Raw genomic sequence first — 14,596 nt, 5'->3', positions numbered from 1 at the left:
TTATACAATATATTTGTGTTTACGTATGTATTAATGTTGGTATGCATATATATATGTGTGTATATGTATGCATGTATATCTATATATGTTTTCATGTATTATGCGCGCGCACAAGCACACGCACACACACACGTTGAGCACAGTTTTGTTTTGACTTATGCCCGCTAGAAAAAGAGACAAAAAGAAAAAAAAAAACTCGTTGCAAAGTCTTCAGTTATGATAACATATCTATTGAATTACCACGATTTCTTCTCTCGAGAATACTTCCCCCTATGCTCGAATTAAATTTACTTCAGGGGATAAAAAAACAACAACATTTATTTCAAAAACAAAATCAAAACGATTTCTAAAACACTCTATTTCCTTTTGAAAACGAATAAAAACACAATAACTAAAACAATACCTGCCATCATATATTGTTTCTAATATCAGTGTGTGACTAATTAAAAATAGATTTTTTTGTTTTATATAATTTTCTCACACATTTCTTTAATATAGTGTCCGTTTTCAACGTAGTTTCCGTTTCGAAAGCTAAACTTCTGATTAAGAAGTTCAGCTGAAATTTTCCCAGCTTAAAGAATTTCATGTAAAGAGGATCTCACAATAGACAGGGCATTGCTTAGCATTTTTAGCGGGTTGGGGTTGGCTGGATTCAGCTTTTTTATAACTTCCGAATTGTGACAACTGAGCGCAAGCATGGCTGCATAGTTAAGTTATAACCAATAACGTGGTTTCGGTTTCAATTCCACTGCGTGGCACCTTGGGTAAGTGTCTTCTACTAAAGCCCCAGGCCGAGCCAACTACTGCCTTGCAGGTTAATTTGGTATACAGAAACTGTACATACTCTTTTTTTTTTACTTGTTTCAGTCATTTGACTGTGGCCATGCTGGAGCACCGCCTTTAGTCGAGCAAATAGACCCCAGGACATATTATTTGGAAGCCTAGTACTTATTGCACCAGCATTGGTTGTCAAGCGATGCTGGGGGGACAAACACAGACACACAAACATATACATAAACATATACACACACGCAAACCAAATCCACTCAAAAGGCTTTGGTCGGCCCGAGGCTATAGTAGAAGACATTTTCCCAAGGTGCCACGAAGTGGGACTAAACCCGGAACCATGTGGTTCGTAAGCAAGCTATTCCTACGCCTACATACATACATACAGACATACATGCATACATACATACATACATACATATATACATACATACATACATACATACATACATGCATGCATACATACGTACATATGTGTTTGTGTGTATTTGACAACAGGAGTTGGTTTGTTTATAACTCCATGAACTAGCGGTTCGGTAATCGATAGAAAATACCAAACTTAAAAACACATTTAAAACGTAAGTAGTGGTGACGATTTGTTCGACTAAAACCCTTCAAGGCGGTGCCCGAGCATGACCGCAGTCTCATGAGTGAAATAGAAAAAAGATAAGTCATAAAAGACTCGAAATATTAAAATTTCTAAATGAGACTACGGCAGCGGTACTGCAAATTAACAGTTATCGCCAAGCTAATATGGCAGTCCACAAATATAAGACTAAAGCTGCCGTTGATTAGCTCCAAGAGGCCATCGCCTCTAGCTAGCTATATGACACACGAACCTGTGTCCATTATAACCTTAAAGAATCATTAAGCTTTTCTATATTCCTATAAATGACAAATACAGACATTCGTTAGATCTCAATTCATAAAATTGCGAACCATCGCTAGTTGTCTGCTTTATTTAAGATGACGTCTTCTAGTCGAAGAATCCTACTCTTACTCTTTTACTCTTTTACTTGTTTCAGTCATTTGACTGCGGCCATGCTGAAGCGCCGCCTTTAATCGAGCAACTCGACCCCGGGACTTATTCTTTTGTAAGCCCAGTACTTATTCTATCGGTCTCTTTTGCCGAACCGCTAAGTGACGGGGACGTAAACACACCAGCATCGGTTGTCAAGCGATGTTGGGGGGGGGATAAACACAAACACACAAACACATACACACACAAACACATACACACACATACATATACATGTATATACATATATACGACAGGCTTCTTTCAGTTTCCGTCTACCAAATCCACTCACAAGGCATTGGTCGGCCCGGGGCTATAGCAGAAGACACTTGCCCAAGATGCCACGCAGTGGGACTGAACCCGGAACCATGTGGTTGGTTAGCAAGCTACTTACCACACAGCCACTCCTGCGCCTATATCTGTTGATTTTTTTTTTTTTATTGTTGTTTAATATTCAGATTCTTCTGTTAAATGTAATGATATTTATTCACATTCGTAGCTTTCAGATTTCATTGACGTGAGTGCTTATACTTTTAGAATGATATTGTAGGGCAGGTGTGGGAGCTCAAATCTGGACGGATTGAACATAAAACCGGTAGAACTTTTGGGCCTGATATTATCTGGTTTAAATGTTAAATGGTTAAGCCCTAACTCGCTCTGAAACCATATGACCAGAATTATGATCAAAGTTGTGCTCTAGCTGTGGTCAATTGATGATATATATCAGTAACTTACCTCGAAGTAAGCGAGCCACTTCTTGTACATCACCTGCAGCTGATTTCTCAAGGAGTTCATTGCTTATGTCTATGTCCTGTGGGATGTTGGTCTTTACAGTTTTGGTGTAATCAGTGTGATTCCGACAATGCCACACCCACTGAAAATGCAAAAAAATAAACAAAATATCAACGAGGTGCACTCGGTCTCCTAGAGACAGCAACGAAATGTTTCTACAAACAAAAATTATATTGTAAAGGGAAGCACATATTGGATACCTGAGGTCTGAGATGAAACACATTGGGGCTAAATAACTACCATATCACAAACGAAATAAGGAAGAGTAGAAGTGATCACTAATCATACAAATCTAGGGCCTCCTTCGGTCAGAGCTGACCATAGTTAGTATCCTTGCTGTTTTGAGCAGCGTCTCCTGTGGTGCTCCTCCATATTGGCAGGTCAGCTGCGAGGCCCTCCCGAGACTCTGCATTAATGACAAGGTCCTTCAAATTTCTTTCTACAACATCCCTGTGTCGCAGTTGAGATCGACCCGTAAAGAATGTCCTTTGGGATGTAAATAGTAAAATGACTTCTCTTAAATCGCCCACCCTACTGTCTTTAAAAGACTGATGGATTACACAGTGATATATTAAAGTCGGGTGGTCATAGCTAGAATGCCTTCAATCACAGAGGTAGAGGCCAAGAACAACATATAAAATGAAAATACATCATTTATCTGTGTGTTCGCGTGTGTATATAAATATATGAATATAAACATATATGCGTGTGTTGTTTGTGCGTGTGTGTATTTTAATGTTGATATATATATATATATATATATATATAAAGGGAAAGTTTACGAAAATAAACAAAAGACGAAGGCAGGTGGTGTACAAACAAACAAATGTATTAGTATAGCGCTAAGGAATAGAAAAAGTCTTTTACGTTTCGAGCCTACGCTCTTCGACAGAAAGTATATATATATATATATATACTATATATATATATATATATATATATATATATATATAATATATATATATATATATATATATATATATATATCTTGTTTTTATCTTCGGGTTTGATAAAAATGATTTCATATTAATCTGATGATGCGTTACTCTATACTTTTATCCATACAATTTTATCATTTTTATACAAGAATTCTGTCGACATTGACATACGATTGTTTGGCCTGTAAGATGAAGTATGCAAATGGTACTGTGAGGATTTAGACAGCTACAGCACGGAATTTTCTTGGCCCTGTAGTTATTCGACTTGGCAGAGTTACTGCCAAGAGTTATTGAAGTATTTTGAAAGTTCATGTTTTATCTTATATTACAAATGTTTTCCCTGATGCCAACACAATCTTCTAGGACGTCAATGCGCTTATTCACATAGATAATATTATTCAAAATCGGTAAGAAGGGCGCAATTAGACCAATTAGACTAGCTCTGGTGCGTTTTGAGCAAAAGTGAGGAGCCGTTTCCCCTCGACCTTCATTGCAGAAAGAGCTAAATCGAGGTTTTATTCTTTTATTCTCTTATACGTTTCAGTCATTTTGACTGCGGCCATGCTGGAGCACCGCCTTTTAGTTGAGCAGATCGACCCCCAGGACTTATTCTTTGTAAGCCTAGTACTTATTCTATCGGTCTCTTTTGCCGAACCGCTAAGGTACGGAGGCGTAAACACACCAGCATCGATGTCAAGCAATGTTGGGTGAGGGGGGGGCACACGCAAACATATACACACACATACATACAGGGTGTCCACAAAACTGGGTACATGGAGTAAATAAAATCATAACATAAAGAATTAAATGTAAGAAATAATAATTTCTTAAAGTATGTGTTAATCCCCATGTACCCATAATTTATGGACACCCTGTATATATATATACATACACACACACGCACATAAATATATATTATATATAATATATACGACGGGCTTTTTTTCAGTTTCCGTCTACCAAATCCACTCACAAGGCTTTGGTCGGCCCGAGGCTATAGTAGAAGACCACTTGCCCAAGGTGCCACGACGCAGTGGGACTGAACCTGGAACCATGTGGTTGGTTAGCAAGCTACTTACCACACAGCCACTCCTGCGCCTACTTGAAGAATGGTTCAAAATTCCCTTAACGACCATTCAGAACATGTTCAAATGAACTCCCCAACTTAATATCGTTGTGATTGATGTGAAATCCGTATTAGAATAATAAATCGTTCGTTAAGAAAGTGTTTCTGTTTTATTATCCAATCTCTGTATATGACATTCCTCAGACAAAACACAAATAGCAATTAGTTTATTGACAAAATTCCTAACTTCAATAACGGAACTAACAGTTGCTTTGGTCTTAATTTTCTCATTATTTTTGTCAAGGTTTTTTTCCCACAGGCTCACAAATATGGCAAAGTATTGGAAAAATATTATTTAGTTGTGATTTTTGACAGCATAAAAACCAAGAAATTCACAAAACGGCAATCAGTTTATGTTTAGAGTGGTGAAAAATCCAGTTTGTTATTTTTAATTAGTTTTTATCTCAGAATTATTTAAACAACGCCTCGCCTTTTAATTAGAAATAATGGAGCAAATTAAAAGAATATTATATGCATGTATGTATGTAGTAATTTGAAATCTGTGTTAATAGATTTCAGATTTTGAAAGAAAATACTTTCTACTCGCTCTCTCTCCCTCTCTCTCGCTCTATCTCTCTCTCTCACTCCTTTTCTCCTACTCTATTTCTCTCCCACTCTCTTTCTTTGCCACTCTCTTCCTCTTCTCTCTCTCTCTTTCTCTCTCTCTCTCTCTCTTTCTATATATATATATATATATATATATATATATCTTTCTCTCTCAATGTAGGTTTTTCTTACTGTCGAAGTATATGAAAACAAAACTACATTTATTTGTATATCTATTTAATTATTAACGTATCCACGCGGGAATCCAAACACACACAGACACACGCGCGCGCGCGCGCGTGCATATATGAATTTATATATGTGGGGGTGCGGAGTTGAACTAATATTTATACCTACAACAAACATGTATATATGTAGATAGATAGATAGATAGATAGATAGATAGATAGATAGATAGATAGATAGATAGATAGATAGATAGATAGATAGATAGATAGATAGATAGACAGACCTCAGTGGAAGATTTATAATAATTCAGAAATAAAAAAGACATACATACATATATGCATGCATGCATACATACATACATACATACATACATACATACATACATACATACATACATACATACATACATACATACATACATGCATACACTCATACATACATACATAGAGGCATACATGCATACATGCATACATACATACATGCATACATACATACATACATACATACATACATACATACATACATACATACATTTCGCCCGTTGTGAATATGCGACACTCTACCTAAATATACTTAGTGACCCTTTACTTATATAACTTTCAATCATAATTAACGAAACAAAAACTCGTGTGTGTGTGTGTGTGTGTGTGTAAACGTTTGAATAATAGGAAGCGGAAATTCTAAGTAACGGCTCATGAATCTCCGGCTTCTAAAAACAATATTGCGACATTTTTCTCTTTAAACGCAAACATTCACAAGAAGGGCACACTGGCAGAACAGTTAGGAAGTTGGGAAATTTTTAGAGGCTTTGTGCGTAAATTAGAAAAATATACTTATAATTTCTAGTAATGGAGGTGTGCTTTAACCCTCGATCCCTGACGTTCACCCACTTCTTTGTTACAAGAAATTTATACACATACATACATACATACATACATACATACATACATACATACATACATACATACATACATACAGATTCATAAAGGAGAATCTGGATAAATTCATACATTACAAGTGCAGTCTGTGAGTGGAACAGTAAAAATATGCAAGACTTTTCTCAAGTTCCAAATGTGAATTGCATGGGGACTTCTATCTCTAAATGACTTATATCTTCTTATCGAGAATAATTCAATTTATTTGAATCCCCGTGACGCCGGAATTTTTAATCCCTAATTAATATAAATATATATATATAATATATATATATATATATATATATATATTATATATATATATTCAAATTCATATCAAATTCATAAATAGATAAATAGATAGATAGATAGATATTAGTGCCTATGTTTGTACTGGTATACAGATATAGCGAAGGCCCGTGGCTGTGTGGTTATGCTCTTGCACTCACAATCGCTTGATCGTGGTTTCGGTTCCCAGACCGGGTGGTGTGTCGTGTTCTTGAGCAAAGCACTTCATTTCACATTGCTCCAATCCCCCTTTCGATCAGGGTGGAATGTTGACCTGCTTGCCTAGCTAGCGGAGTGGCGTCATTCGAATGCTAAAACGAAACAAAGCGCGTTGTGACCAGCGATGTATAACAAAATGTGATTGTCAGGTCGGTCACGAGTTCGCGTGATATAGATAAAGATAGATAGACAGACAGACATGTAGCTAAATATACATGCATGCATATTTGTATGTATGTATGTATGTATGTATGTATGCATGTATGTATTATGTATGTATGCATGCATGTATGTATGTGTGTCAGTATGCATGTGTGTACGAATTTGCATGTGTGTATGTATTTGTATGTCTGTGTATATGTACTTGTTTGTGGTTCTATGTGTGGATGTGTAATATGAGTGTGTTCGAGTGTGTGTGTGTGCGCGCACGCACGCATTACACATCTATCTCAAATAAGTCAATCAACTAATTAAATATATTATTAGTTCAAAGTTTGCTATATCTAGATTTGAAATTTTCTCTTAACTGTATGGGATTGCTATGTGTATATGCATATGGGTGTATGTAGGTGTGTAGATAATATATATACATACACACACACACAGACAGACATATATATAAATATATATGTATATATATATATGTTTATCTATATCTATTCATGTGTATATATGAATGTATGCATGAATGTATATATGTGCATATACATTTATAAGTATGTCAGATCACTATTAGTGATACCGATAACATGTAACCCGGTACAACCTGCCGCATGGTCGGGCGGTCGGCGACTAAGCCGGCAACCTACGAAATTTACTTGTTAAGGTGCTTAGTTCGTGTTGGACACCGTGGAGGACGAAAAGTAAAGATATCAAAGGGCTAATGAACTCAGTTAAGTCAACAACGATCTATCAGGTGGGGGCGAGATAGCATTAGTCTTTGTTTAAACATCTCTCTGGGGGAAGGAAAACTCTGATATAACATCTGCGACTTCGTTAGCATCCAATGATGTAAAATAGTTTTTCTGGGACAAATAGTTCTTCTGGGACAAATGCATTCGTTGTTGAGAGAGTTGCTTCGGCCTCGTACAATACTTTTCCTCACTTTTTAAAGTTTCGATTCTAAACGTTTCTGTCATGTTTTGTATATGAGGGCGCATGGCCTAGTGCTCAAGGCGTTGCACTCACGACCGCAAGCTCATGGTTTCAATTCCTGACCCTGGTAGTGCGTTGTGTTTATGAGCCAAGCACTTCGTCTCACGGTGCTCTACGATCACTTCGACACCTGGCGTGCAGTACATCGTGCACCTGTACAGCGAGTGATCTAATGTAAAGCACAAACATTTGATCACTATAAGCGAATCATTTATGCAGATTGCATCGTAAGAAATTGCAGAACAAAACTTTCTCGGGCAACGGGAGACCACCATTATGCGTCATATACTATGGCTGACCGTGGTTAAGAAAGGTAAAACATTCATTAAAAATTCCTTCATGGAAGGAAGGTATGCGTCAACATGAGTGCTCTGTGAACCCTTTCTGCCACATGCGTTCAAAAATGTGTGGGTCTCTAGTAGGTTTGAAAAGCCACATCTGGCTATATATGTTTAAGAGAACAATCAAAGAGTGGCATTGCTCGAAATATATATATATATATGACCGCGTGTATATCGTTGGCGATTTTCTTTCTCCATCTTCCCTTCCTTCGACTTTTCCTTTTTCTATGTTTCTGACGAAGAGCTCCGCTCGAAACGTTAAATCCTCTTTTTTTCTTTCCTTTCCTGAGCGTCCAATAACACAATACTTGTTCCACGTCCTCGCGTTGTTGTGTTTTCTCTTTGTTCATACTTGGAGTAACTATATATATATATATATATATGTGTACAGTAATCTCTCGTCATATCGCGGTTCACCTATCGCGGTTTATCATTTAAGCTTACGTCGACTCCTCTGTGGTATATTTTTGCATTTATAACCAGAGAAGCACTCAAAGTGCGCAGACCTCCGCCAAGTAGCTCATTTCCACCGATATACACGCATGCTGAAAATCGCCCAATTTCCCAAATCAACGCCGGCAAAAACATAACCTCTTTGGCGGGGTTTAAAAAATAACACAGCCATATGATTCTTTTTTAAATGACCTTTAAAAACAGGAATCATCTGAAGAAGTTATAATACAGCAATGACAACAGCAAGCTAGTTTCACCATATAACTAAGAAGAAAGCAATTACCTAAAACTTGAGTGATACACACACAACATCTTGGTCGGAAAAGTAACAGTCGGTTACGGTGACTTGAGGACGCCGATCCTGGTTCACATAAGCATGATCTAGCAGGCTCCCCACACCACCACTACCACTACCAGTATAACTACTACAATACCACCATGACACAACTAACACTATCATCAACACCACTATTACCACCATCACCTCAGCATCACACATCACACAGGCGGACAAACCAACACCGTGAAAACATAACCTCCTTCATTGGCGGAGGTAATAAAATAAATATATACAAGAAACAACTTTCGGCGGTGTATTTTTCGTTTGTCACTGTTATTTATTTTTAAAGGACATTGTAGAATGGGTGTGAGTGGCTGGATCTGGCTTGTTTGAACATAGAATAAGTAGAACATAGAAGCAGAATATACGGGCGGTTTAAATACTAGCATACAAGTTTAACGAAGACGTTTTCTGGTTCGTACACTTCCCAAAGAGTTTCTCTCTGTGATATTTCATTCCAGACGCCATGATCTTTTCTTCCTCACGTTCAACGTTTTAACGAACGTGCTTTGTACCCAGGGAGTACAGTTGAACTTAATATAATCGCGGACATAATCAAAAAGAGAAACCAATTGTGGTTGCTCGTGCAATCGTGTAATCGGTCTATTTTTACCCAAGCAGTGTCTAATTTTGTAAGAGACACTCTTGTTGTTACTGCAATGCCATACAGTAACGTTTTGCGATAACATCAAGTTAATAAAAGAAATATTTACAACGTATAGAGGAGTACTGACTTGAGACACAGTCTACAAGATACGTAATATACTTATGTGTGCCTGTGCGCTTATCATGGGTCGCGTGTATATATATATATATATATATATATATATATATATATACATAGATAGATATATACATATATATACATATGTATGTATATATATATATATATATATATATATATGTACGATACATGTAATATACATACATCTATATACAAATATATGTGTGTATGTATAACATATTCACTCGTATATACATTAACAGTGAAGGGCTAGCGTTTTACTGAATTTTTTTTATAAGCGGGAGGGTCACATTATATTTGAGCATACTTAGTACACGCTTTGAATATAATATGATATGATATATATATATATGTCTGTCTGTCTGTATGTATGTGTATATATATACATATATATACAAATATATATGCGTGTATGTGTGCATATGTTAATGTGTGTGTATACATACATATATATCTATATATGTACGTATGTATGTATGTAACGTATGCATTCATGTGTGAGTGTATATATATATATATATATATATATATATATATATATATATATAATTGGTTAAACGTGAATATGAGTTAATTTTTGTGTATGCATCTCTCCTCTCCTCACACACACACACTCTGTCTCTCCCTCTCTCTCTCTCTCTCTCTCTGCATCTTTCACTTTTACTCCCTCTCTTTCCGTACAAGCATACACATATATATATATGTGTGCGTATGTATATATATATATATAATGTGTGTGTATATATATATATGTATGTATGTATGTTGTATGTATGTATGTATGTATGTATGTATGTGTGTATGTTTGTATGTATGTATGTGTGTGTGCAGTATATATGTGTGTGTATACGCATGTACACGTGCAGCTCCACGCGTACAATGATTCACCTCACCACAAATCTAAATATAACATCATACGCTTATCAAAGTCCCAATACTAAGATTGTCAATCTAAATATAAAAATCTTAATTCATTAATTACACCCCACCCTATGCCTAATTATCTATATGCTAATTATTTATTTATATTTTAATTACATTGATAGCAATTATCTTCCTGGTGGTTTGATCGAAAAGTAATTGACCAGGTGAATGTACAGATGGATAGCGAATGTGTGAGCTTCCTCAAATACATATGGAGTAAGTGTTTATATATGTGTATATATGCGTTGTGTATACTTATGTATACGTGTCAATATGTGTGTAAGTTTGTGCACCTGTGTGTATATGTCGCAGTTTATGCTTGTGTGTGTATGCCTGTGTGGAGGCGCGATGGCCCAGTGGTTAGGGCAGCGGACTCGCGGTCGGAGGATCGCGGTTTTGATTTCCAGACCAGGCGTTGTGTGTGTTTATTGAGCGAAAACACCTAAAGCTCCACGAGGCTCCGGCAGGGGGGGGGCGACCCCTGTTGTACTCTTTCGCCCCAACTTTCTCTCACTCTCTCTTCCTGTTTCTTGAGTAACGCTGCGATGGACTAGCATCACGTCCAGCTGGGGGGAACACATACGCCATAGAAACCGGGAAACCGGGTCCATGAGCCTGGCTAGGCTTGAAAAGGGCACATGTATGTCTGTACGGTCTCTTTTTTTCTTTTCTCTAGCTGTCTGTATATCTGTCTGTCTATCTGTCTCACTCTCTCTTTCATATGTGCGCGTGTGAGTGTATGTGTATTTGTGGGTGGGTGTATACGCGGTTTGATTGTTTCGCGTCGAGCACAAGCATGTACTGTGTATGTGCCAATATATATACACACTTATATTCACACACATATATACATATATATAGTGTGGCTGTGTGGTAAGTAGGTTGCTTCCCAACCACTTAGAACCCCTTAAGCAGGTGTCTTCTCCTATAGCCTCGGACCAACCAAAGCTTTCTGGGTGGATTTGGTAGACGGAATTGGAAAGAAGCACGTTGTATGTATATATATATATATATACATATATATTTGTGTGCCTGTGTTTGTCCCCACCACCATCGCATGACAACTGATGCTGATGTAGTTACGACCCCGTAACTTAGCGGTTCGGCAAACGAGACCGATAGAATAAGTAATAGGCTTACAAAGAAAAAGTCATGGGGCCAATTTAAGGTGGATTGCCTCTTAACCATAGGCTGAAACAGCTGTAAGGAGCAGTTTATTTGCATTATTTTTATTGTATTATTAATTTGCATATTGATGTATATTGTTTTGTTCGATTTTCATGTTCCTCTTTATATAATTAATAAATAATATGAAATTGTAATATCTGTAAGTTGATGATCGAAATGAATTTGTTCCTCCATTTTCTTATTTGTATTATGGATTTACAGTAAAATATTTTACCTTCACCCATCCAATACAATAAATGAATTAATTGCATTGCAATTATAAGCATTTATGTATTTAGTATTTGGGTGCTTCACTGGCAGTATATTGGATAACTGATATCCCATAGTGGGTTACCCTCATAACCCCAATCTTACTTTGTACTATATATATATATATAATATATTATATATATATATATATATATATATATATATATATATATATATATATATACTATATATATATATATATATAATATATATATATATATATGTATATATATATACATATATATATATATACATTACACCCACACACATACACATATATATATATATATATATATATATTATATATATATAGATATATATATATATAATGTAAAGTATAATAGCCATCTCAATATGGCTAACCACAAATGGTGGGTGTTACTGTAGCTTTTAGCCCCAGGAGATCATCGTCTCCAGCTGGCTTTAGGCACACTATCTGTGCCCTTATGGTATTTGCAAGGGAGGTCATCAGATAGTGTGCCTAAAGCCAGCTGGAGACGATGATCTCCTGGGGCTAAAAGCTACAGTAACACCCACCCTTAGTGGTTAGCCATATTGAGATGGCTATTATACTTTACATTGTCGAGCGGTTACTGTTTACATCTCGTTCAGAGATTTATTATTGCTATATATATATATATATATATATATATTTATATACATCGTTCTTATTATGTTAAACTGCCATATGTCCAAATTTGGTCAAATGCGTTCTTTTTTTCTTCAATATTTATTTTTGCTTGCAATAGCCGGAATCTTTTGGTCAAACTATCGTATTTCCAGCTGCTTCAGGTGCCAAGAGATCAAAAATTGCCGAAGTGTAGTGCAACGGTTTTGCTATGGAAAGGTGAAACTACATTTTCGTTTGCTGAGCTTAATATCAACGATATATATATATATGTATGTATGTATGTATGTATGTATGTATGTATGTATGTATGTATGTGTGGAGGCACAATGGCCCAGTGGTTAGGGCAGCGGATTTGCAGTTGTAGGATCGCGATTTTGATTCCCAGACCGGGCGTTGTGAGCGAAAACACCTAAAAGCTCCTCGAGGCTCCGGTAGGGGATGGTGGCGATCCCTGCTGTACTCTTTCGCCACAACTTTCTCTCACTATTTCTTCTGTTGGCCTGCTCGCTTAGCCAGCGGGGTGGCGTCATTTGAAGGCTAAAACAATGCGAAGCGCATTGTGGCCAGCGATGTGTTGCAACATCTGATAGCCTGGTCGATCACGGTGATCACGGTGATGTATGTATGTATCTGCAAGCGAGCAAGTCCATACATCATACTGAATTAGTTCTAATTTATGTATATTCTGATGATGCACTTCACCTGCCTTTCTAAAGCGTAATTGAATAAGGGAACACGGTATATTAGCGGTTATTACATCACATTATAGAAACATACGCATTCAATGTTAGCAACGAGGACGTAAAGCAAGGGACAGCGAATAACTGATAGTTTGGGTGTTGAAGGTAATGAATAATCTGGAGATGTCATTGTCCTCTCACCGTTATATCGCGGTGGCTGACACGGTTGGAGTCGCTGTCATACAAATTTGTGATAATCGCATGTATCATATTTAGTTCTGCATGTCAAAGGTAGATATATATGTATCAGTTTTAGTGGAGTTGTCCTTCATCTTTTAGCGAAGGAGTTTCCTAACAACATTCTGCTCTTTGTATTACTCCCCACTCTCTCTCTCTCTCTCTCCCCTCTCTCTCTCCATCTCTCTCTCTCTCTCCGCCTCTTTTTATTTCTCTTATCTCTACCTACCGCCTTTCCTCTTCTCTCTCTTTCGGACCTTGGATGTATTTATATATATATATACTAATATACACATACATGTACATTTAAACATGCATATACACACACACACATACAGATATATATATATATATATATATATATATATATATAATATATATATATACATACACATACGTAACTATATCTATATATATATATATTATATGCTAATTTTAGGTGTGTGTGTGTGTGTATCTGTGTGTGTGCATTGTGTGTGTGTGTGTGAGGGTGTGTGTGTGTGTGTGTGTTTGTCATTGTTAATTTTATTCTTCGTTTATTTGATGTGACAATATATAAATATACTAGCAGTATAGCCCGGCGTTGCTCGGGTTTGTTTACTTTTCGACCCTTTAGAATTGGAATTTTTGAAAAGTAAAAATTTAGCAATATGTAGCTTGTTATTCTCTTTAAGTGAGCATTTTTCTGGTTGAAATACATAGAAAAATGGTTACACAGCAGTAAAAAAATCGTAAAAAATAGGGATTTTCATAGAAAAAAAAGCAAATTTTTGATGTAAATAATTTTTGGTTTTAACATAGCCCGATTTGTATTTTGTCTACTACAGAATAAAAAGC

At 36.5% G+C, this 14,596-nt stretch overlaps 1 protein-coding gene across 1 annotated transcript in view; it reads right to left on the bottom strand.

Moving 5' to 3' along the window:
• Positions 1-14,596, bottom strand: part of LOC115217924 (peroxisomal NADH pyrophosphatase NUDT12-like) — a 36,008-nt gene that overhangs the window by 16,624 nt on the left and 4,788 nt on the right. The window contains exons 2-3 of the mRNA XM_029787643.2: positions 2,540-2,678; positions 1,626-1,641 (exon numbers count right to left, since the gene is read on the bottom strand). Of these exons, the coding sequence (XP_029643503.1) occupies positions 1,626-1,641; positions 2,540-2,678 (155 nt within the window). The remainder of the gene's footprint in view (positions 1-1,625; positions 1,642-2,539; positions 2,679-14,596) is intronic.

This window comes from Octopus sinensis, linkage group LG12 (genome assembly GCF_006345805.1).
Source record: "Octopus sinensis linkage group LG12, ASM634580v1, whole genome shotgun sequence".
Classification (NCBI taxonomy): Eukaryota; Metazoa; Mollusca; class Cephalopoda; order Octopoda; family Octopodidae; genus Octopus; species Octopus sinensis.
Note: the sequence above shows the minus strand (reverse complement) of the source record. Positions and strands in the feature narration are given on the sequence as shown.